The sequence below is a fragment of the Tamandua tetradactyla genome, chromosome 12, assembly GCF_023851605.1.
Source record: "Tamandua tetradactyla isolate mTamTet1 chromosome 12, mTamTet1.pri, whole genome shotgun sequence".
NCBI classification, from domain to species: domain Eukaryota; kingdom Metazoa; phylum Chordata; class Mammalia; order Pilosa; family Myrmecophagidae; genus Tamandua; species Tamandua tetradactyla.
This window is the reverse complement of record NC_135338.1, coordinates 38,104,355-38,130,955: the sequence shown is the minus strand read 5'-3', so window position 1 is coordinate 38,130,955 and position 26,601 is coordinate 38,104,355. Positions and strand designations below refer to the sequence as shown.

Below are 26,601 nucleotides of genomic sequence, written 5' to 3'. Positions count from 1 at the left end.
ATCTATCATAAAAATAGAATCTGATGACCCATGCATAGTCAGCCTGATTCTGTCTGCTTGGTATATAAAAAAATGGACCAAACTACAATCTGTATATAGCTTATAGACTGGTATCTCCTTGTCTTGATTTTTTTCTCTTTGCTTACTTCTATTTCTGTCTTTTGTCCAAACTATAAATTCAGGACAATTATATGATGCTAAAGTGGTGAATGGAAAGGGGCTCCTCCCACCGTCATAGCTTGTTCTAAAGAGTCAGTTCTCATTGTTTTGTCTCCATCTCTTCGGTCAACTCTCACAGCACCACTGTCCCCCTTTACCCCACACTCCAGTCCATTCTGGACTTTGTTCAGGTCCTCAATTCCTCTGTGCTCTCTCATTCTTGTCTTCTCATACTTAACATCTTCCCTGTCTAGAACACACTCCCTGCTCTCACCTCTTGGCCAAGATATCCTCTACTCATATTTCCTGTCTCAATGTATGTTTTTTCCTTGCAAAAGTTTTCTCTCAACCCCTGTAGTATGCTGGGTCCCTTTGTAAGGACCTCCCAAACTTCCCTGTGTTTTCCTTTTCATGATGCAGATGACAATAATTACAATGATAACAATCACTAACATTTACTGTCAAATGATTGCTATATTTCAGGCACTTTTTAACTCACTGAATCTCACCACAATCTGTGAGATAGGTATTTGACTCTCTCCATTTTATAGATGAGGAAATCAAGTTTCAAAAATATTGATTAACTTGATGAAGTTCATATCACTCCATGAGAACCAGATTCCTCACCCAGCCTGGGCTCCAGAGACCAAACTCTTAAAATAATATCATACTACTTCTTATAAAAATCAATATGCTTGTAATTATTTATTTAGCAGTTGGATAATCTACTAGACAGCAAGCTCTCTAAGAACAGGGTTGGGTATGTATTGTTGAATATTGTTTTTCTAAAGCCTAACCCAGTAGCTGGCACGTAGAAGGCACTAAAAAATAAGTGTTAAATGAATAAATGAATCAGACAGCTGGTTACCCCATATAGAATTTTCAGAAGAGAATTATCCACCCTCTTTAAATAGAAGGTATCTGATACTTAATCAGAAAAGTATAATGATCATGGTAATGTTTATCCCAAAGTTTCCTTTTCTGCAAATCCAACCCCAGTCAAACAAATCTAATAATTCCGAAACAGAAAGGGTATGAGCTGGAAATCAGTGAGCCCAAGAAAACTCTTCTCTAAAAGACCGAGTAGGTAGGTGCAAAGGTTTGGGCTGTCCATGGACACAACTGCAGCACATTACCCAACTCAGCCCCCTCGTGTACCACCCAAACTCACCCCTTTCGCAGGTCCTTCCCCAATAGCCAGTGCCAGTGCAGTCACAGATGAAGCGGTTCCAGCCATCCTTACACACAGCATTGTTCTTGCAGGGGTAGCTGTCACACTGCTTGGCGCTCACCCGTGAACAGGAGGACTTGACGCCTGCAGCATTCTGCATCTCCGCCAGCTGTCGGATATTCTTGCTGCGCCCATCGATGAACAGGTCGCGGATGCAGCCCACATAACCGTAGTTGAGCATGGCAGTCCAGAGCTCAGTGGGGAGGATGAGGCCAGCGCGGCTCTCTGGCAGCCCGCCCAGGTACATGTCCCCTTCCAGATCCAGGATCTCGCTCTCCCCACTGGCGGTGAATGGTGTGCGCCTGCTGTTCACTGATATGGTACCTGGGATGGGAATACAGGGAAGCAGAGTGAGCTAACAGTCTCTTGACATTGCAGGTGAGGCTGCTATTCCATGAACCAAATGAAAGGAGCCCAAGCAAAAGGAACCCAGCAGGTGAACTCTGAGAACAGCTGTGCCTGGCCAAGAGAAGACAATGCAAGCAACACAATGAAATGCTGCCAGACGATAGAAAGGACACACGAGGACCATTTAATTCCAACCTCTGCCAGCTAAGGTAACCCGTCCTAGAGAGGGACCTAGTTGGATATCTTTTCTCTGCCTAAAGATCTTGTCTGGGAGTTAGCATACAAATTGAGAACACAGCCCCTGCCTGTGTTTATAACCCAGCTCAACCATGTACTAGCTGTGTCACCTTGAAAAAGTTACTTCACCTTCCAGTTCCTCAGTTTCCTCATCTGTAAAGTGGGAAAATAATTGTCTACACACCAGATGTTGGTGTGATAATTAAACGAGTTAATATACGTAAAGTGCTTCTAGCAGTGCCTATCACTGATTGGGGCTCTGTGAACGTTTGTTGACTCTTCTTCACTGTCTTATGGTCCCTAAAAGAATTCAACCTGCTCTTCCTTTCTATCTCTATGCACAGATACTCTCTGGACTGGATGGTCATTAAGTACTAGCCCTGCTAGTGAATGTATTGGGCATGGCATTGACACATTTTAACTGGAACATGTTTCCTTGCTTATTCACTTAAAAGTATGTGTATTGCATTATTGTCTCTGTATAGTTCTGGGCACTGAAGATACATACAGAGGTAAGCTTGAAAGACACATCCCTGAGTGGGGGGGACAGAAAATAAACAAGCAATCCAGAAAACAAGAGAAAGTAGCTAACGATGGATGCCAGAAAGAGCCCAAAATGTGCGCCATTATGTGGCCCATAGGTTCTGCATTAAAGTCAGAATTTAAGTCGGTGACAGTTAAGCTGAAACCAGAATGTTGAGAAGGATCCAAACATGCAAAGATCAGGGAAAGGACATGCCAGGCCAAGGCAAGGGAACCTACAAAGGCCCTGAGGTAGGAAGTAGCGTGGCTAGAGTAGAGGGGGAAAGAGGGAGGGTACAGGACGAGGTCAGAGTGACCAGCAGGACCAAGGTAGAAGCTGGACTGTGGGTACCATCAAAGGAAGATGGAACTCAGAGACAGAACAGAGAATTCCTCACCAGTGACTCAAATCTTAATTGGTTTACTGACCCTAGGTTAGTCCTTGAACCATTCAATTTACATTGCTTCAGGTTCAATTTCCTGAACTGTAAAATCAAGGAATTGGACTATGTGATATCAAAAGAGCATGCCAGAAATTATATATATATATTCTATGTGAGGTGCTTTCTTGGTACCAAGATAATGGGTTGTGCCTTCCATCAATAAGCCTTTGGTTTTTGTCTGAATCTCAATTCCCTTGGCTATGAAGGATATAACTTGGAGGACTGAAAAGATCAAATAAGATCAAGAAAGTGAAGTATACTCTAAGTTACAAAAATGGCACAAAGACTGCAAGGGCTCAAAGGGCCCAAGGGAGGGTTAAGCAAACAGGCAGGCATACCTTTCCCCTACTCTCCCCTATGAGCTTCTCCTAGACTAATCTGCTCAGCCTTGGATATTTTTTTTTTCTACATGGGTAAGCACCAGGAATCAAACCCAAGTCTCTGGCATGGCAGGCAACAACTCTGTCTGCTGAGCCACCATGGCCCATCCTTAGCCTTATTTTTAATCTTTCAAAAACCTATATAACTACAATAGCTTCCTAGCCACAATTTTAAGTACTATATATGCTTTTTATTGGAACAAGAATCCCATGTGGTGAGTTATTTTTTTCTCTATTTTATCAATGAGGAATTTGAGGTCTCTCTTACTATCTTCTCCTTTACATCATTTCTTTTCTTTACCCTTCACCATGTCCACAGAGATATCTGATTACCAACTAAAGGGGAAGAACATTTATTGCCAAATAAAGACAGCACTAGAACAGATTTAAATTTTGGAGGCTTAAATACATCTTGAGGAAAATCTGTCCTCTGAATGTGTGGCCACAACTGTTTTTAAATGTGCTTATCAAGTTTTAAGAATCAGTTTCCAACTGGGGCATGATCAGAAAAGTTTTTCTGGATGACTTCTCAGTTGTTTTATTCTTCAGGATGGCCAGGCATGGAGGCTTAGGAAGAAGACAGTTAGATACCCTTATATATCTGTAACTATTTTAATATAGATTTATAACTAAAATTAATATACCAGAAAATATCCATGGGGGAAAATGAAGTTTAACGCATTAAATTTTAAAAATTCAAGTTACATTGCCCTCATGAGAGTATTACTATTTTATAATAATAAACATAATATAAAATATAATATAATAATAAATATAATATAAAAGTATGATATAATATTAAAATGGTCCCTTTTATTGGAAATAATGTGTGACACTGGCCTGGCTTTGAACTGCAAGCCCTCAGTCAAGGTGTCATGGCTGCAGGTTCTCTTGCATGATCCACAACTCAGACACAGACAGAGGTGGACGGTGGACAGGAGGGCCAGGGGGTGGCAGAGTGGGTACTGTCCCAGCCCCCACCTCTCTGTGCTGGGTTGGCCAAGGCAGACACACTCCACAGAACGATGATGAAGAAATGGCAGAATAGCCCCTTCCCATAGCAAGGGTGGGGGCTGCAGGGAAAGGACCGTTTAGAACCTTTGGGTCCAGGCCATCTTAGGGTCCCACAACTTTTCAATGAGATAATTATTTGTTTACTCAGTAACTCTTTCAAATCCCAACACATTTATCAAAGACAGGTCTGCTGGTGGTTCCAAGACAAAATAACTTCCCTACTTGAAAAAGCAATTGGTGCTAGGAATAAACAGAAATAGAAACATGGCAACTGCATATGTCCTAGACATCCTGTGACATAGATAGTGAGCAAGGTCTAGTTTAGTCAGACATAAAACACATCAACCACGACCCAACTCCAGAGACCCTAAATGCACAGTATTTTACCTATCAATGCAAGTATTTCCTTTATAATTCTGCAACAACTTTTTGGCTCTTTGACACTGCTGGCATTGTATAGATAAACTGAGACACAGACAGACAGACAGACAGAAATTGGTTGATTCAACCTCTAGATAAATTAGTATCTTTTGTGTTTTTCTTTTAAAAAGGCACAAATTGTTCATTTTTGCTCAACGAGTACATTTAATTTGAAGCTTCTTGGTTCCAATCAGATTTCAGGCAATCAATAAAGCTTTCTCCTGGGAAATAAACCATTCAGGGCTGCAATCTGCCACCCGTCTGCCCTCTGCATAGAACCCATCCGACTCTCCTAAGGGCAACGTTACTCATCACTGCATCCCTCCAACTTCGGTAGAATTATACAGAAAAGCCATTCCAACAAAGCACAGCCATTCCTGACTGCAGCCTTTTGGGGGAACTATTGCTTTCCATTATTGCCCAAAATGCACCCAGAAAAGAAATGTCCAAATGGAAGACTTTTGGGCCTCTACCAGAAAAACGAATCTTTATAAACATGGCAAATACGGCAAAGACTCTACCTAAATGGAGGCTCAGAAAATAAATCTGAAATTCAAATTATCCAATTATAGCTCTTGGAGAAATAAATTTTCTGATGGCACAGAATGTGACCTTCATTGCCACATGGTCCAGAGACAGACAGCTAGGCAGAGTGTTTAGGCATTCAAAAGCTCCAAACACTCTATTTGTGCTTTTTTATTTTATTTTTTTTACTCCTGTCTTTTTGTTACTATTCCAGAGTGGCTGTGTACTGCCTGGGGATAGCTTGTTTGATCTGCTGCTGCAGAAACAAACAAAGCTATTTAAACCAAATGTAAAAGGTTATAAAGAGGAAGGGAGAGTTAGTGAGGTCTGAGCAAAGAGTGAAATATAGGCTTTCACACCAAAGGAAGGTTTTAAATTGAACATGACTTCAGGAAAAATCAATTTGCCTTTTCCTTTCTTGTCATAATTTCTCCCTGTATGTTCCTGCCAATTATTGAAGGGTGTATTGTTGCATAAACTCTTACACAGTGAAGTTTATTCCACAGAGCAAACATATAGTGCAACATCTGTGATGTCACAATTGGTTTTCATGGTGATGAAAACAAGAAGGAAAGGGGTGATTTAAAAAAAAAAAAAACACCATCACAACAGTGACATGACAGTTGCTTCAGTAGCAGTAGGCATGCTATTTGTAAAACCATCCTTAGCTCCAAGATCTTGGAGATATCACTGAGAGCAGTGTGCAGTGAGTGAGTGATGGGGGAGGTGCGGAAGAGAAATTGGAGTGTCGATGAGACAGTTGTCTCGTTCGGAAACAAAATCTGACAATAAAATCTTAAAGAAGACAGCAGAAGAATCAATAAGCATGCAGTGCCAAAATTAAGACAAAATACAAAAACCCAGGAGACGGGAACTGAGAAGCGACAGTTTTCCTCTAGTCTCAGTCACACATTCTACTTTTCCTACCTGATCTACCATCTCGCTGAATGTCCACATGGTACCATTCCCCATCGTTGGCTTTCTTCTGAGTAGCTTTCACCTTGATGGTGCCCGAGCCCATGTCAAGCAGCAAGTACAGGTTGCCATCGAGGAGTTCCACGGCAAAGAAGTCCACCTTTGTGTTCTTCTGGCTCCGAGCATCCTTCCTCTCTTGGGGCTTGCCATGAGTAAAGAGGATCAGGCCATTGGGCTCGGTGGTGCGGAAGTCAAAGGAGATGGAGCCCATTCGCTTGGTGTTCCACTTGGGCAAGCTGATATAAGCCTCTGGGGTCTCAAAGTTGATGGGGTCCAGGGTGGCCACATTCTCACACTTGAATACAACCTCACCATAGATCTTCATCTTGGTGTCTCCAATCCGGGCCAGGCGAGACAGCTCCAGACGGATGTCATTATTCTTATAAACAACCTGTCAAAAGACAAACAAAAGTATCATATGAATCAATCTTGCAAAGAGTTACCATCCCTTGCTCACCCCTCACCCGAGAAAAAAGGTCCAAGAGGAGGCTTCAGGGCATAATAGTCTGAGGCAGTGGGAGAAATATGAGACACAGCATTTGCAAAAGCATCCAGGAAGCCTGCGGGGTGAATAAGCTGCTACTTCTCCATTATATTTGTCTCTCTACTTCTAGCCAATTCCTTCTGTTGTCAGAAAATTACACAATATGAGCTTACAAGTAAAATTCTACAGATGCAAATACCAAGGTACACCAAGGCAAATACAATGATATTTACTGAAGTGTAAGGAAAAGACCAGAACAAACCCCTGTGACCATCCATAACAGACAAGCACATCCTTACGATAGAATATTACACAGCTCTTAGAATGAAATAGTACCCCAGGTTTAGACCTGGATGTTCTCCAAGTCATCTGAAGTGTTATTAGCAAGGAAGAGCACAGAGTGTGCATTATGCCATCATTATGTAGAAATGAGGCGGGATGTTATATGTACATACACTCAGATATGCGTAACGCATCTTTGGAAGAAAACACAAGAAATTATAACATGAATGGCCTCCAGGGAGTGAATCTGTGGGACTGAGGTTCAAGAGTGGAAAGGACACTTACTTTTCACAGTATTCTTTTGCATTATATGATTTTGTTTTTAACTATATTGGTGGATTACATTTAAAAAAATGACTGAGTATTAAGAATTGGTGAGAAGGGAAGTCTGTGTTTTTTGCTCGTTGTGTGTACCCATTATATACATATAATGGTTGCATAAGACACCCTAAAACATAAAAAACCTATTACAACTTTCTACATCTGGTGTAATCCACATAAAAGAAAGGATTAATCTTGCTCCTCAAAATTAGAATTTCAAAAAAGGTTTTACTGTTATCAGAACTGAAATCTGATGCAGTGTGCTAAGAAGGATCTTGATACTTTGATCTCTGGGTGACGTAACACCCATACAATAAGAGAAGACAAAAAGAAAACAAAGCATGGAAAGGAAAAGAGGCTAACATTCAAGTATTGGCTATACCAACCATTTGCAATGCTTTTTATATTATCTCACTCAAATTCCAAGTCAGGATCCAGACTTAGGTTTGAATCCCACATCTACCACTTACAAGTTGTGTGACATTGACAAAGTTATCTTCTCTGGGCATATTTCCGCCTCTAAAAATGGAAATAATAGGAATAATCTATTTGCAGGGATTAAACGTGTTAATGTGTATAAAGCACTCAGAAAGGGCGTCTAGTAAGGGCACAAAGCATCTCGGATATTTTGGGGGTCATGGTCATTGCTACTGTTTTTGTTGTTATTCTAAGTGCTCTCTTTCACAGGTCTGAGAAGGTTGTATTATTCCCATTTTTGTTAAAACAGCAAGACTTATATGCTAAAATAAGTCTATAATCCATTTCAGTGAGAGAAAGTTAATTGAATGGAACATTCCCGTCTATATCAATTAGTCCCTGACAGCCAACTGTAGAACTGTACCCCTTCGCTCCTCATCCCCAGGAACGAGTCAAGCAGAGCTATTTGCCTTTTATTATGAGAGCAATGCATAACTAATGACAAACATTGGAAATGCATCACCTACTATATGACCTTGACCTTGGACCTAACCATTCTCAATAACACTGAAAATAACAATGGTACTAACATTTATTGAACACTTACTTTGTGTCTGACACTGTGCTAAAGACTTAATACTCTACCCATTAGATTCTGACAATACCTTGAGATACCTACCATCACCCCTCTCTCCTCATTTTACATATACATAGTCAGGCACAGGGAGAAGTTAAGCAACCAGCCATAAACACACAGCTAGTAAGTGGCAGAGCAGGGCTCAAACCAAGGAGTTAGACTCCAGAGTTGTGTGCTTTACTGCAGAAGATACTTTCAATGACGCCCCATTATCAGCACCTGTGAAGCTCATCCTTTACATTATGTGGAAAGTCCTGATGCTCAACTTCCCAGATTCCAACATTTCAAAGGTGAGATTTCTTATCTCAGCTCTACTGGACTGACCATGCGCAAAGGGTAACATCTGCAGGATCCTTTGGCAAACACTTAAGTGAGTGGACCAGAAAAGAAACAATACACATGGAATGATTGGTAATTTCTCCTTTCTAATCTGCATTATTATGCCTCAGAATGTGAGGTATTTGTATTATAATAAAACTTTGTCTTTATCTGCATTGGGGTTGAATGACTTTGACTAGATTTCCTTTTCAAGGTTAATTATTAATGTGCAACAATAGCTCATCCAAAAAGAGCAGAGCAAGTCTTGCTTTCATTGAAACAAAACATGAAAAGAAAGTATAGGCATCCTTACAGGAAGCCAGGGACAGAAGGAAAAGAAGAAAAAAATTGGCCTTTTAATAGGGTGTAGGTGCCTTGAGGAAGAACTCTACTGTAAGAAGGGTATATAGCCAAAACTGGAACAGAGGTGAATAACTAGAATACAGATTTCTGGATAAACTGGCAAGAGAAGAAGGGCCAGAAAAGGCCAGACAGAGGTCAATGTTTGGTTGAAAGCAAACTCTATCTGCTCCATAGTCTGGAAATTACTTATCTATTTATATGGAGCTTCAACTTTGTTGAAAAGGGAGCTGATACCCAACTGACAGTTGGGTAATCTCTCTGAATTCTATTTTATTCATATGTAAAGACAAGAATCTTAATACTTGCTTTACAAAGCATTACTCTTATTTGCTCCAGGGCTATTGTCAAGATCAAATGGGCTGCTGTCCAAGATAGAACACAGATTATCCCCTATGGGTTTCAGAAGGAGAATGATCCTCCCAACAGCTTAAAGTTGGACTTGTAGATTCTAGAACCGAGAGTCAATAAATTCCCTTTGGTTCAATCCACTAGTCTGGTGTACTTGGTTATGGTAACTAATACACCTTCCTTCTTACCCACACTATCAGAAATTCAAACATAGTCACCTTTTCCACCCACCCACCCACACTGGCCAGGACCACACAGCCACAGCCATGCAGAAGTGTACTGGGACCTTGGGGAGGGCAGGGAAAGAGGAAACCCTACTGGAACACCTTACAAGGCAAATCAGTATCTGTATAGTGTTTCCTATTAACCGCACTCTTCAACAAAATGAATGTCCTTGGCTGCCTGAGTGAATTAGGAAGAGAGGTAGCATCAAGGGACAGAAAGCAGCCTTGGCTGACAAGTCACCTCAGTGAAGAGCAATTAAAGACAAAGTAGAAAATGCTCCCCATGGGGGGAGAGGTCACATAGGCTGAGTTACAAAAAAGCAGTTACAAAAAGTGAAAGCAGGCCTTTCTACCCTACCCATGGACTTGTAAAAACTGCTGCTTGGACTTGCGTCTCATGCTTAGGAGGTCAGCCAGTAAGACAGTCAAGGGCAGAGTACTAGAGCTAAGACAAAATCTTTCAGAAAAAATATATTTGTGCTTTCTATAACCCAGGATACAAGCAGAAACACACAGGAACAACACAAGGAATAAGGCAAGCTATGAAAGCAAGAACAATGCAATAGTCACCTTGCATCGAGAGCCAACTATATACCAGGCACTTGAAAAGCATTATTTTATATCATCACATAAGAAAGTGAAAGAAGTAGTATTAGCCCTGTTTTATAGAAATGAGGCTTGAGAGTGCAATTATTTGTCCAACAGCACACAGCCAATTAAGAGCATGTGCTGGTTTGGAGCTGTTATATACCCCAGAAAAAGTCATGTTCTTTTTTTAAATGCAATTTTATTGAGATATATTTAAATCCCATATAATCATCCAAAGTATATAATCAGTGACTTACGGCATCATCATACGGTTGTGTGTTCATCACTACAATCACTTTTAGAACATTTCCATTACTCCAAAAAATAAAATAATTAAATAAAAACAAAAAGAACACCCAAAACATCCCATATCCCTTTATCCCCCCATATAATTTATTTATATTTTGTCTTTATTTTCTTACTCATCTGCCCATACACTGGATAAAAGGAGTGCCAGTCACAAGGTTTTTACAATCACATGGCCACACTGTAAAAGCTATGTAGTTATATAATCATCATCAAGAATCCAGGCTACTGGATTACAGTTCAACAGCTTTGGGTAATTCCTTCTAGCTATTCTAATATACTAGAAACTAAAAACGAATATCCATATAATGCCACCTGCATTCCATTTCCAGAATGAGCTCTTGATTCTATTTGAAATCTTTTAGGCACTGAAATTTTATTTCATTCCTTTTCCCCCTTTTGGTTAAGAAGTTTTTCTCAATCCCATAATGCCAGGGCCAGGCTCCTCCTTGAGAGTCATGTCTCATGTTGCCAGGGAAATTTACATGCCTGAAAGTCATATTCCACATAGCATGGAGGTTGGTGAGTTCATTTGCAGAGTTGGCTTAGAACTTATTTGCAAAGTGGTTTAGGCCACATCTGAGCAACAAAAGAAGTTCTTTGGGGGTGACTCTTCAACATAATCATAAGTAGGCTTAGATTCTCCTTTGCAGGAATAAGTTTCATAAGGCAAGCTCCAACTCTGAGGGGTTAGCTTCTTAAATTGGGAGTCCCTAGTGTTTGCAAAAACAGCAGAATTCCTTAGGTGGGGGAATTAATTTAATATTTCCACATTTTCCCCTAGCTTCTCCAGTATTTTTCACAAATACCTTTTTACATTCTGCCCAAAAATATTCTGGGATGTACTGGGGTATTACATTGACCTGTACAGAAAAAGATCTCTTTACATATTCTAGGTTCCATGTAATTATGTTTGAACAATTAACCAGACAGGTTAATTTAGATAGTGTGCTATAGAAAATATAAATTTTGTACCAAATAAATATCTCTTTCTTTGGTCTCATATAGAAGTTGATGTTCTAAAACACAGTCAATATCATCTTTTACCCTGATTCTGATTTACCTTAGTCATAATTAAGTCTATTTCTTTATATCCCTAATTAAAGTCTGATCTCCCTTTCAGTTTCTCTAACACTCGCTTTATGGAGTGATGCTGAATTTCAGAGCTGCAGAACTCTAACTCTGAGTTTCAGGTGTCAAATAGTACCCAAAGTTCAAGGTAACTACCTGGTTATTCACAAAAAGCTCAGCATCTCAGAATTTTAAAAGAGCTTGTTAAAACTCAGGAATAGATGTGACTGCTATGAGAGTTTACAATCTAGGAACCTTTACAATAAGTCTTATTGGACATTCTGTACTCTTGAATCCTTGATTATTCAATCTCTGCCCCCATTCTATCCCGATAACCTATGCTCTCGAATTTCAGAAATTGCTCATAATTGTTAGTCCATATTAGTGAGGGCTAACAATGTTTGTTCTTTTGTTTTTGGCTTATTTCACTCATCATACCATCCTCAAGGATTCACCTAGTTGTATGCCTCACAACTTCATTCCTTCTTATAGCTGCTCAATATTCCATTGTATGTATACACCAGCATACACCATAGTTTACCCTTCCATTCATTAGTCAAAGTACCCTTAAGTACCTCCATCCATTGCAAATCATGGAAAATGCCGCCATAAACACCAATGTGCAACTGTTCATTTCTTTCCCTGGTTTCAGTGCTTCCAAGCATATACCTAATAACTGGGTTGCAGGATTATGTAGCAATCCCATATTTAGCCTCCTATGGAACCAACACACTGGCCTCCAGAGGGGCTGCACCATTCTACTTCCCTCCCAAGAGTGAACAGGTATATCCCTCTCTCCACATCTTCTCTAGCACTTGTATATTTCTGTTTATTTTAAAAGGTTTTATTTATACACCATACAATCCATCTTAAGTAAACAATCAATGGCTCCTGGCATAATCACATAGTTATGCATTTACCACCACAATCAATATGAGAACATTTCCATTTCTTCTGCAAAGAAAGAAGAGGGGGAAAGATAAAAGATAAAAAATAAAGAATAAAAAAATAAAATAAAAAGGAGAAACAGCGATAACAACTACAAGAGTCCCATACCCCTTCCTTATATCTGTCACTTATTAACATGTAGCTTCAATATATTGCTTTTGTTACAATTAATGGAAGCATATTATAATGTTACCATTAACTTAGACCCTGGTTTGCACTGATTATATTTTTTCCATATACCATCCCATTGTCAACACCTTGCAAGTGTGACATTAGTTTGTTCTCTCTGATATAAAATTTTTCTTATATTTTTATATTTAATCAACATCATTATCCACTCTAGGTTTTACCAGGTTATGCAGGCCAAATCTTTACCCTCTATCTTTCCTTCTGGTATCATACATGTCCCTGGCCTTCCTCTTTCAACCTACTCACACTCAACTTTGTTCATTATACTTACAATATTGTGCTACCATCAGATAGTATTGCGCTATCCACTTCTGGATCTTTAAAATCAGTCCTGTTGAACAGTCTGTACTTTGCAGTATCAAATGCCTGATCTTTACCCTCATCCTGTCCCCTGATAACCTGTGTTCTCAACTTTAACTCTCAGAGTTTGTTCATTATAGTTAGTTCATATTAGTGAGTTCATACATTATTTGTCCAATTTGTTTCTGGCTAATTTTGCTCAACATAACGTCTTCAAGGCCCATCTATACTGTTGCGTGTGACATGATTTTATTCTATCTTACAGCTGTGAAATATTCCATCGTATGTAACCCACAGTTTATCCACTAATCTGTTTTTGGACATTTGGGCTGTTTCCATCTCTTGGTAATCATGAATAATGCCTGTATAAACATTGGTGTACAAATGTCTATTCATGTACCTGCCTTCAGTTCTTCAGAATATACTAATAAGGGGATTGCTGGATCATATGGCAATTCTATACTTAGTTTCCTGAGGAACCACCAAACTACTTTCCAGACTGGCTGCACCATTCTACATTCCGACCAACAGTGAATAAGTGTAACTTTTTCTCCACATCCTCTCCAGCACTTGCAGTTTATTGAATTTTTTAATTTTTATAATGGCCATTCTAGTAAGTGTGACATGATATTTCATTGGTTTTGATCTGTCTTTCCCTTAAAAAGGCTATGTTGTTTCAATCCATTCCTGTGGGGGCAGACCTATTGCGGTGGACCTCTCGATGAGGTTGTTTCACTTGAGATGTGACCAGACCATTCAAGGTGGGCCTTAACCCTTTGCTGGAGTCCTTTATGAGAGGATAAAAGACAGAAAAGCCAAGGGAGCTTGGAGAGAGAAAAAAATGCCCCAGAGAAGCAAGCAAGGACCCACAGAAACTGAAAGAGCCTGAAAGCAACGAGACCAAGGAAGAAGAATCAGTGATGCCAGCCATGTGCCTTCTCTTAGGATAAAGGAATGCCACTGGCCTTTCTTCAGAGAAGGCATCACTCTGTTCATGCCTTAACTGGGACATTTTTCTGGTCTTTGAACTGTACCTTTGTGAACTAATACATCCCCATAGTAAAAGCAAACCCATTTTTGGCATATTGCCTTCTGACACCTTTAGTAAACCAAAACGGGGCATAGTCAGGGCTTGAACTAGAGCAGAAAGATCTGGGGAAAGCAGTCACACTTCTGGATTAGTGACCCAGGCTCTCCTGTAGCCCATGTAGAAACTATTTACTCAAACACAAAATCAACACCTAGTTTCTTCATGTCACATCAAGCCCCCTATATTTTGTGCTCACTTATGAGCGCTGTGTGATGGATCACTCTTCCTCTCCACTCAGGGGTCTCCTCAAAGGCTGCTGCATGTGCCCAGGTGTTAGCATTTCTTCATCTTTGCTTACCCTGGTTACCCAGGTATAAGTGCTTTCCTCTGCACTCCAATCTCATTAAATGGTCCCCTTTCATCAGGATTTACATCCAAATTCACTCCAGGCCCTCCCTGGATTGCTGCTATTTGATAAAATCAGAATGGTTATTGTTCCTGCAAGAGATGTTGTCTGCCTTATTGCCCAAACCACTTGCCCAGCATGGAGAAGGAGCAGCCACTCAAATCCTGCCAGCATGTGATGCACTTTTTACATTTAACTTTTACACAATGCATGAGTTCTATGGCAGGGCCATGAAAAAGAATGTAAGAGTTAGAGACAGTCCCAGCTCACAGGAATGTTTTCTTTTTCCCTTCTTTTTCTTATCCGAGGCCATCCTGTTCTCAAGTTCCTGAGCATTTGTTTCCCTGTGTTCTTTTGTAATTATCATGTCCCTGTATGCTCCAGCAAGGGAGCTAGGAGTAATAGAGTGTGGACATGTGTTCTGCAGCGCCCAGATGGCCTCTTGGCATCCTTTCTCCTGTCAAGCAATAGGAGGGTTACCCCTGTTCTTCCTCTTTCTTTGTTCTTAAAGCATCTTTAATCCTTTGTAGATCTAAATATAACACAATTTCAATAAAACCAGTTTTAAAGACCAAATAATTTATTGGTCCATGACTTGACCATGGAGTCCCATTGCTCTGATTCAGGTCAGAGGAGAATATTTGAAGGAAGGATGTTGGAAAACATTTTCTGAAGTGTCTAGACTGGGCAGAACAGAATTGTGGTAATTGTGACACTCGAGTGTCAGAGTACCTTAAGTATGGAAGTAAAATTGACTACAATTCCCAGTAAAATCCTCCAATTTTATACCTATCTGGGGAACTGTTAACTCTTAACGAGCAAAAGACAAAGATATATTTATATCCACCCAAAGTTAATCCTTTGACAATAGATACTAATGAAGTAAGCTCTTTTTCCTTAGGTTCTAGGGTGTTGTAGCATTTAGATAAAACTTTTGGGCTAATACTATCATGTAATGTTTATATTCAAGGTGAGAAAATGAATAAGAAGCAGAGTGAAAGAATCTTGCTTTCGGAATTTCTGTAGACTCACATACATCCTATTGTCTTTTCACTTTCCATTCTATGTTCAGTAACTGATGACTTCAGTTGGTCTGCTATGACTTCTTCCCACCTTCAAACCATCTACTCCACTCAGTTGTCAATTAAAATACCCAATCTTGTTATCCTTGAATAAGCACAGGTCTTGTCTTTTCAACAGATCTCAAAAATCTTACTAGCAAATAATATTCACTACACTTTATATAATCTGAAATCACATTAAGCTTATAGATAATCAATAAATGCTCAGATCCTCATTAAATTAGATGTCAGACTGAACTGACTGCATAGGGCAGTGGTTAAGAACTTGGACTTTGGGATTCACTAACCAAAGGTTTAGTCCTGTTCTACTGCTTACCAGCTTTGTGACCTCAGGAAAACTACTTGTTTCAGCCTCAAGTTTTTCTATTGTAAAATACAGATAATTCTCATTTCATAGGGCTGTAAAAGTTAAATGAGGCAATAGTATCATATATAAAACGTATATTTCACAGTTCCTGACCCTTCATAAGCACTCAATACATGATATCAGAATTATTACTGTGAATTTTGTTATTTTCTGTGAAAAGTCAGATAATCCATTGCGTCATGAAGTCATTAGGAAGAAGAGATACTCTGAGTATGAGTTCTAAGCCAATTGTCAGCTCATGAGACAGGATTGCAAACAATGACGAACTCTGGTTTTAATAAACTCTGAAATACATATTAAAATCTATAATATATAGATATAAACATGAACACAAATGTGCCTACCTAATGGGTACACCCCCTGCCTTCACATGTGCAAACATACACATACACGCCCCCCATACTTGCACGGATTTAGCATTCATTATCATTAACCTAATTTACAATGTTCCACTAACCAGACTCCCAACAGTGAAGTCCAAGCACAAATGTGGCAGCAGATGGTCCTTTTAGATTCCAAAATCAGAAGACCCTAAATATTTGGCATAGTCAGAGCCACATCTGCATTTACCGTCTTCTTAACAGGGGTCAGTAAACCAGCATGGACTGCTGAGATGCAGCTGACATCCAACCTGGAGCTCAAAGTTCCAATGCTACATACCATGGATACCACCATTTCCATGCATTATATTTTGTTATTAGTGGTGAGAGTCTGCTAAAAATGAAAGCTAAGAACCAGAAACAGAGAATGGAAACAATTTCAGTTTCCTTTGTTGAGGAAGGAACCGGAAAATGACTAAGTTCTAGGGCTCAAAATAAAGGTCAAAAAGGAAACTCCAGATGAAGTTGAAACCAGTAGGAGAATATTGGCCATCCAATTTTAAAAATACTGCGCGATCCAACAATGTAGGGCAAAGAAAGCATATTTGTAAGCTGGATCTCACTAGAGGCCACCATTTGCAATCTCTGTTCTATGCTGCCATTTGTAAGAGAGTGGCTAAAGATAAAGGGATGTAAGTTAAGCTAAAGCAACAGGAAAAATCTAGGCAAACCCATGGTAAGCCAGCAAAGTCTTCAGATTCTACCTCATTTTGAAGAAAGCCATCCAGTCATCCTGGCATATAGGTAGGCCAACCGGAGAGAGAGCTGAGGGCCAGCCAATTATTCTGCCCTCATTAATTAAAGAGCCCCTGCCAATAATCAAAGTTATTAACACTTGCACTCAAGGCTCAGGCTTAAATATTGGATTGCCTGATAGCTTCTTAGATAAAGGGAAATAAGCAGGTAGAATAATGCCCAGTTACAGAACACTGAAAAAATTGAGGAAGATTACCAATGCCTGGCATGGTCACAGTGAAGGCCACAGTTTCATTCTGGTCAAGGAGAATTTTCTTATGACTATTACTTAGCTAAAAAGGCTGATCAAGAACAGGCTGCCATATATCCATGTATCCTCTAACAAAACATTTCAGTCAATCGTTATTTGGGGGAATTCGGTTGCTGTAAAGACTCAGCCCATGACAAAAGATCAGTTTTGTAGAATCAGGTTTTATCATCCTCATAGAGTCTACCAAGTCTCTGCTAAATTAAGGAAGCAAGAACCCCAGCAGAGAAATAGGACATGAACTTACATGTATGGGGCATAGTTCTCCAAGAGTCTTTGTCACTGGGTAGCAAAAAAAAATTTTTTCTAGTTGCAAGTTGATATTTTTAGCCACACCTGTATAGAAAACTCATCCATCATTTACAGCCCTGTTGGCAAATGTATGCCTCTATCCTACCCCCTTTCTGGCACAGGGCAATTATTAATTGATGACATTCTATTCTACTCCCTATTGAATTGAATGCAGATGGAGACTCAGAATTTTTCTCAAGGCAATGTTCCAGGATATTATCACTGGATACTGAAAGCTAGAACTTGAGGTTAATCCATTCTTCACCTTTGTTATCCTCTAGCACAAAAGTCATTTTAACATAAATCGAATATAGTGGAATATTAGGAAAAATAATTAACATAAATACATTAAGAAACCACTGACCCTTTAGCTCTCGGCCAGGAAAGATACAAAAGAGCATGAGATATAATCCCTGCCACCAGCATACTTGGAAAATGTTGGAGGATGCTTGAAGGTAGGATTTTTGAAAAATCAGAATTGGTGTGAGATATATTTGTTACCCTAATTAATGTATAAGGGTCTGTAATCAGAAATCTGGCTGAGATTTTATTCCTCTTCTCTCTGTTTTCCAGGAGTGGCACTATTATAGTCCTCCAGACTATAAGCTTCATAAAAACAGAGGCTGTGTGTTTCTGATTTGATAACCAATGCACCCACAGTGTTTAGCTGAGAGCCCGGCACATAGTAGAGGCTCAATAAATACATACTCTTACTTCCTGCATTTGCTTAGATATTCGGCAAGCCCACCTAGGGAAAGCCTCCATTTCATTCTGTCTTACAATATTTGATGAGGGCACCAATCTGACTAGAGTGAAAGTTACATGTCACAAAGCCAAGGAAATATGATCAGATGAGTAAGTGATACCTGATAATGAAAGCTCTAAAAATAAAACAATATTCAATTGGGAAAAAAAAGAGAACCATTAGAGTAGAAAGGAAGTCTTTAGCAGTTTGATTTAGAAAAGTGACAAAATTTAAAAGCTGCAGCTACTGTTATTTTTATTCTTAGGGCTAGACATGACTCAAATCATCTCACTCTTTCCCCTAGGGTTAACATGTCATACTCAAAACATGTCAATGTCTCCCCATCAACTTCAAAATAAAATGCAAATGTTTAAGTATTATATAAAAGACCTTTCCTGATCTAGTCCATTATCATCAGACCTACCAAAGTTCTGCCATCCCTCCAATCAAACATCTCCTAGTGAAGGTGTATTAGTTAGGGTTCTCTAGAGATCAGGGAACACTTGCAAATATAAAATTTATAAAAGTGTCTCACGTGACCGTGGGAACACAGAGTCCAAAATCCGCAGGGCAGGCTGTCAAGCCAACGATTCCAACAGAGGGTCTGGATGAACTCCACAGGAGAGGCTCTCCAGCTGAAGCAGGAAGAGAGCCTGTCTCCTCTGAATCCTCCTTAAACAGCTACCAGTGATTAGATTGAGCATCACTCATTGCAGAAGACACGCTCCTTGGCTGAGTACAAATGGAATCAGCTGTGGATACAGCTGACTTGATCATGATTTAATTCTACAAAATGTCTTCATTGCAACAGACAGGCCGGCACTTGCCCAACCAGACAAACAGGTATCACCACTTGGCCAAGTTGACACATGAACCTGACCGTGACAGAAGGCCTACCTTGATTCACTGTCTGGATAACTACTACCTCCTATGGGAAAATTTCCCCCATCATTTCTTTCCAGTCCACTCCCACTCCCAGCTGATGTCATCCTCTCTGCTCCAATAGTACTGTGTCCTTACTACCATCATAGTCCTTCTCTCTCTGTCTCCCAGTGCCTAGCTCAGTGCATGGTACAAAGTCAATAAATATTTGTAAGGGGAACTGTAAAGATGAGGAAGAAGGAGAGCAAAGAATATCACAAAGGCCATGTCCTCATGTCTCTAAGTCAAGGAAGACTATAAGGCAGGAAGAAGCTTGTACACTCATTCTGCTTGACAGGAGATGATAAGACGAGCAGGCAGAAAGCTAAAGTACTACAGATACTCATAAAGGACTTTGATGGAACCTCTTAATATTTAGATGAGTTTTTCCCAGTGTGCCTGCTTAGGAAATGTGCTTATATATTTAAGGCAACCTGTGTGCAAAGTTCTATACCAGAGTGGCAGCTGTCATTAGTTTGTGTCTTGGCAGAATACAAACAGAAGAAGTACAAAGCCCAATAAAGAATTCTAGCAAGATCTTCTATAAGGTTAGCTGACAAAAGTTCAGCAGCAATGCTGCCTCTCACTCTGGAGCAAGCTAAGGGGCAACTGTATATCTCATATGTGACAATGTAGCTTGAATTTCCCATAGAAAGCATTTAAATATTTTGAAATAGTACCTAAAATCCTTTATGATATGTACAGAATCAAAAGGCAACAATGAATCCCAACAATAAAGCCTTGGCCATTAGCTAGCCACTTTGGGTTGGCACCAACTATGCCAAAAGGATATGGATAACAATAGGGCTGCTGAACAGCTTCTGAAAAAGCAGCTTACATAAAAGACCCAAAAGTAAAAGATTAGGAGAAAATACTATTAAAAGATTCAGTGGAACATAAGTCTGGCAGAATTGGCTGAAAACAATAGTAGCATATAGGGCAAACAAGTATTCTGAGGAACCCAGGAAACAAAAGCAGTGAGTTCAGAACCATGGATAGTGACCAGTTATCCCTTGAGGTGCTGACCAACTGGCAGGCAAGATTAAATTGGCAAGAAGGAGGTCTGCCTATCAGAACCAATTACAAACTATCTCCTGTCTGGCCTGCTAAGCAGCTCTGTGTCTAGCCTAAGGAACACCTTAATCAGATGGCTTTTCAAAGTATCCAATGAACCCCTCAGCAATCAGCAGAAGAGGTAAGGAAAGTTATAGGAGGAATATGCCAGGCTGGCAAGTGGCTGATAACAGAATCATTTCCAGCCTGGTGCAGAAGACAGCAAGTAAGAGTGTATTCAAACTGACAATAACATAGATGGAAATGCTAGGAGTCAAATGAAACATTTTCTGAACAAGTGTCTTTACCACTTATTGACCTCAAATAAAATGACATACAACCCTCTATTGTAGGGGTTTCCTTTAAAGGTGATGGTACCTAGCCCTAATACTTACACTTATGGCTTTAAATTATCTTTAGTAAACCTGCAGGCACTGGGATAACCACTAGATGTCTCTTACGCCATGCAAAACCAACCTGAAATTAATTTCCCTACCTATTACACAAATCACATTTAAAGATAGCTTTTCTAAGCCTTGGATCTTGGGCATCACAGTAATTCCTATTATGACTCATTCTTTCTTCTTATTTATATTGTGTCCATTTTATAGTCTTTCAATGGTCTTTTTTAAATAATATACCAAATTGTAGGTAGAGAATCACAAACTATTATGAATTAAGTCTTTTATATTTATTTAAAAGAAGAGAAATAATAGAGGAATAAGCAGAAAGGAATATTGGAGGAAAGGGATGTAGGGTGCCTAGTGAGGTCTAAAACTCATTATTCCTTTTAGAACTCAAGGTTTAATATAAATGGAGAAACCCACAAGCTCAGCTTAAATTTAGATTCTCCAAACAATGGGATCTTGGATTCTTAGATAGAATGAAAGAAGTTTTTACAAATAATTTTAAATTCACTTGACCAGTTTGATTAATTGGGAGTGGCTTCCTAGGACACTAAGTAGGAAAGAGAGTTGTGTCTGCTCTGGGTGTGGGGTTGGGGAAGAGCAGCTTCCACTATGTACATTTGCAAAACATAAGTTAAGCGCTAAGTATTCCAGACTTGGGGTGGTTGTGAGCAGTGGCAGTGCTAATGGTAATGGTATAGCAGAAGCAGCAACAGCTAACATTAATGGAGGGATTTCTGTAGACGATGCATATTTTTAGTATCTCACATATAATAATCATTTAATCCTCTTGTGACAAATATCCAAACACAGACATGACACTATTTTCAAGAGTAAAAAAGAACAGGATTAATAATCCCATCTGACAACAGATGTAACCTAGATTGTCCCAGGAACCTGGGATGAACAGTCACCTTATTTAATCCTCACAATTAATCAAGGCTGAAGCGGCAGCAGAACAAATCTTTAAGAACACATATGCTGGAGCTAAATTATCTGGGTTCAAATTCCGGCTCTGCTACTTATTACTGTGTACCCCAGGTGGGAATAATAATAGTACACTTACCTCATAGCATTACTGTAAGGACACTTAGCTCTTAAGGGTGTTGCAAGGATTAGAAAATGAAGTATGTGTAAAACGCTTGGGACAGCTCCTATAACATTGTAAGTATCCGTTAGTAGTATCCTCATTTTATAGATAAAGAAACTGGGATTCAGAAAATTTAATAGCTTCCAAAGGTCACTTAGCTGCTAAGTAGTGAAAATGAAAATGTAGGCAAGTGTAGCTTCAGTGCTTGAACAACTATTAATATACCCTGACTCTCTGCAAAAGAAAAGAAACGGAGGTGTCTTTGGGATACCTCCTTTCATCTAACTTCGCCAGCTGGCTGAATTATCAAAAAAAGTCACTAGAAAAATTAGTGTCTCCTGCCTGTGCCAAGTAGATGCACTGAAGCATGTTCTGACACACCCATCACAAGATCTCTACTGGAGACCACGTCCTCGTGGGGCTATCAGAGAGACATGTAAAGGAAGTGTAAAGAAGCCTGGGAGGGTCTGCTTCCTCAGCTCTATTCCTGAAGCTCTTTTCTAATTCAAAGAGTGGTGAAGTCCCTGCTTGACCCTGTGCAGAGTTTCCCACTCAAGAGCTCATCCTCTCCTTCAGTCCTTCCCCATTGCAACACCCCTCCCAGTTACCACCTAGATCTTTTATGATTGATTCTCCTGGCAAAACAGATAACAAGGTAACTGCTGGATACAGAAGAGTGAGTGCCAGACCAGCTGAGCACACCTATGATCCATCCACATGGTCAGATGGCAGGAACTGGCTGCCACTGCTTGCTTGGCCCAGAACTTAGACCAGCACTTCCAGTTACTTATCTTCTCCCCAATAGGTATGAATTAATGGTTTATTTTCATAATGAGAGCTGGGAAAGTTGCCTTACTCACTTATTCAGTGGCATTAGACTGACCCTAAATTAGTTTGTTCCTGACAGCAGCACCTGTCTTCATTTAAATGGCCCCTTGGAAGCTGTTTACTCATGAGGTATGTCTGTGAGAAAATCAAGTTTCTAGAACATCAAGTACTTTGAGTCTTCAAATGGGAAGATATCTGCTCTCTAGTGGGCTGAAAAAAATGTTGCCCAAAGATATCAGGTTGTAATCCTTAGAATACATACAGGTTACCTTATTTGGAAGAAGGGTCTTTGCAGATGTGATTAAGTTAAATATCTTGAGATGAGATTATCCTAGATTATCTGGCTGGGCCCTAAATCAGATATATCTCTATAAGAGGGAACAGAGAGAGATTAGACATACACCTAGAGGAGAACGTGATGGGAAGACAGAGATTGGAATGATGCAGCCACAAGCCCAGAAAGGTCAGCAGCCACCAGAAACAGGAAGAGGCAGCTGACAGATTAACCTTCAGAGTCTTTGGAGGGAGAGCAGTTCTGCTGACATCTTAATTTCAGTCCACTAAAACTGGTATCAGAATTCTGGCCTCCAAAACATTGTATGAGGATAACTTTCTGTTGTTTTAAGCCACCAAGTTTGTGGTCATTGGTTACAGCAGCCATAGGAAACTAATATACTCTCCCTTTGCTCATTCCCATCCCCTGTTACAGTTTTACTTGTCACAAACCCCACCACAAGACATGCCTCCTTTGAGACTTGTCATACATGAACTGCTCAGACTTGGAGAGAAAGAACAAATAAGAAAGGAAAATTCTTCAGGCCTATCAATAACAGTAATTCTAGAACACATCCAATACCTGAAATTTAAATTACCAGCTTAAATTTAAGTTATAGGATTCACTTGCTTACTTGGAGAATTTAACATTTTCTGTATAGTTGTTTGTTCACCAAGCATTTACTATGCGACTATTATATACAAAGGGTCGTGCTGGGAAATATGAGGGATACAAGGAGGCAAAAGACATCATCTCTTTTCTCAAAGAATTTACTCTATAAAAAAAGGAAGCAGACAGGGCAGGACATGGTGGCTCAGCAGGCAGAGTTCTTGCCTGCCATGCCAGAGACCTGGGTTTGATTCCCGGTGCTGTACCCCGCAAAAAAGAAGTAGATATATATATATACATTTATTCACTTATTCACACACTCATTATCTATTTATTGCCTTTCTATTTTAGAAATACAAAAATGAAAAAGACATTGTAGGAATTCCTTTGTTAGAGGGGAGATAGTCAGAAAACTAAAACTAGCAATTTGTATGAGAAGAGTCTTTCAAAAGTCATTTCCAAATTGCCACAAAAGCATGGATGGACTCCTGATTCTACCTGTGGGACATAGCACTTAACTGACACGTGGTAAAGGAGTGGTAGTACCAGATGAACAAAGCACATAAGAGAAATAGCATGTGCAAAGAAGACAACTAGAGAAAACTTGGCAAATTCATAGACTGGAAAGACTGGAGAGTGACTCAGTATGGTTGAATTGCATTGATATGGTGGGAGTGATGGTGGAGAAGGAGGCTGAACAAGACCTCAGAAGACCATTTATGCAGCTGAGAAGTTTTAATTTCATCTTAAAATCCCAGGGGAACCACTAAAACAGGGGACTGATAAAGTTAGGTTAGGGTTTTATGAGAGATTACTCTGGTGGCTCTATAGGGAATGAATTAAAAGGAAATGAGGGAAAAAAAACAAACAGCAACTTGAAAACATAGAGCAATGTGACACACATTTAAAAAAGGATGCAAAGTACTGTGAAAGGAAGTGTTTTTGGTTTAGGAATTAGGAATAGCTAGAAGAAAGAATACCTGTGTGTGTATGCGTATGTGGGAGGGGTAGAAAACACCTGAGGTGAATGAAAAACTGGTTATTGAGCGGATAAAATAGGTTGATACCTAATCACAGTTTTAATGCCAAACCAAACATGGAGAAGCCAGGGCAAGTGGTTGGTCAGAGAAAAAAAATGATGCAAAACAAGTGTTATAGAAGACAATATGGCAACTGTGGATAGGGCATTGCAAGAATCCAAGTAAAAGAAATGAACGTTCCGGTCTAGAGCACTGATGGCAAAAATGGAAAAGGAGGAAAAGATTCTAGAAACATTTCTGAGATAAAGCTGACAGGCTTGATGACTTGTTCAGGCTCTGGGAATGCCATATGGGCAAGTTCTGCCAGTATAATGATAATGAAGTACAGCTGGATTTTTGGAGCACTGACTCAGTTGCAGAGAGTGTGTAAAATGCTTTCATATAAATGAAAATGCTTTTGTTGTACTCATCACAACTCTCTGAAGTACCATCATCATCTCATTTTACAGCAGAGAAAACTGAAGCTTAGAGAAGGCAAATGACTTCCCTAAGTCCACAAAGCTTTCAAGTGACAGAGCCAGGAGTTGAACTGTATTCCATCTGACTCCAAACGCATTCTCATAACCATTAGGCTATACGGTTCACCTGTAGATTCCGATTACTCTGCACAAAAGAGTTTGGAAACAACCTTTATTCAACTATAAGCTGTTATTTCCCAGGAAATTTTCCCCATCTAGGGAATCCTATGCTCACAAAACAAAACCTCACTAAAGACTTCCATATCGCTGTGGATTTGAACTAGCAGTCACTGCACCTACCACCTTTCCTTGGAGTGCAAATCACCTGCTAGATTGGGTAGTACCAAAGCTTGGTACCATCGAATTGGGCCAAAGTGGAATGAAAGGAACAAGAGAATAGGGAAAGACCCTGGGAAATAAACGATGATTGGAAGTCTTCTTCTCTTACAAAAGTTCTGATAGACATCCTGTGAGGAAGCCAAGACTGGAAAAACGTACCCACTCTGATGTGTGGCATCTTGATCTTTACTGTTTATTTGGGACTGGCAGAGGATTTCAGAAGTTTCATGAAATGCTTCCTAATTAGGTGCCTAATTAGGTGCCCAATTAGGTACCGTAAAAGCATTTCTATTTGTAAATAAAGTGAATAATATATAATTACATGTATGGCTCCAGAGTTTTCCAAGGACCTTCCCTGGAGCTTTTATAGCACAAACTCCACTAGGGCAGTGTTTCCCCATTTCTAATGAGCCATGTACTGACCATGCCCTTGTCAGGGTTTTCTTTTTTTTTTTTTTTTTTTTTTAAAGGAAAGACAGAGAGAAGGAAGGAAGGAAGGAAGAAAGGGAAACATTTTTAAACATTTTCTTGTTTTTATTGTATTCAGTTTCTCCGTTTTTGTTACATGGGCTGGGGCCGGGAATCGAACCGAGGTCCTCCGGCATAGCAGGCAAGCACTTTGCCCGCTGAGCCACCGCGGCCCGCCCAGGGTTTTCTTTTATTACAGAGGTGGGAAATCCTTGGTTTCTGCCAACTCTCTCCTGGCCATCAAGTATCTTCTGTATTTACCAAAATCCAAGGATTATGGACAGAAGAGAATCATCACATCCTCCTTCTCTAACCTCCTTATGAATTTCCCTGGAGAAAATACTAATAACACAACCTGTTGAACCTGAAAGGTTATGAGAATCTATCTAGGAGTCTCTTACTTTTGTCCAAATCATGAATGTACTGAAAAGGGAAAAGAAATCAGGAGAGAATCAGACTAGAGTATGCTTGGATCTAGAGCAATAAAAATAGTCAGGGAATCAACTTGAATTCTACAACTAACCCTAAATCTTAACAGCTAAAAATGAGCAAGGAAGATTGGAAATGGGAACGGGATACCCAAAAACACTTAGCTTTTATTTCTCTAGGTTCTTTTCAATGGAATCCACTTGACGGTGTGACTAGAGGATATAGTTCCAGGAAAAACCAATAAAAGGAATTTTATTTACCCACAAATGATGGAAGAGAGAATTTTACACCTTGTCTCTAAAGCATTCTAAATGCTATATTTTAACTTAGT

General features: G+C 39.7%; 1 protein-coding gene across 1 annotated transcript in view; it reads right to left on the bottom strand.

Annotated features, from left to right (window-relative positions):
- The window catches only part of NRXN3 (neurexin 3), a 1,607,649-nt gene that overhangs the window by 1,092,208 nt on the left and 488,840 nt on the right, over positions 1 to 26,601 (bottom strand). The window contains exons 5-6 of the mRNA XM_077123215.1: positions 6,207 to 6,645; positions 1,331 to 1,714 (exon numbers count right to left, since the gene is read on the bottom strand). Coding sequence (XP_076979330.1) covers positions 1,331 to 1,714; positions 6,207 to 6,645 — 823 coding nt within the window. The remainder of the gene's footprint in view (positions 1 to 1,330; positions 1,715 to 6,206; positions 6,646 to 26,601) is intronic.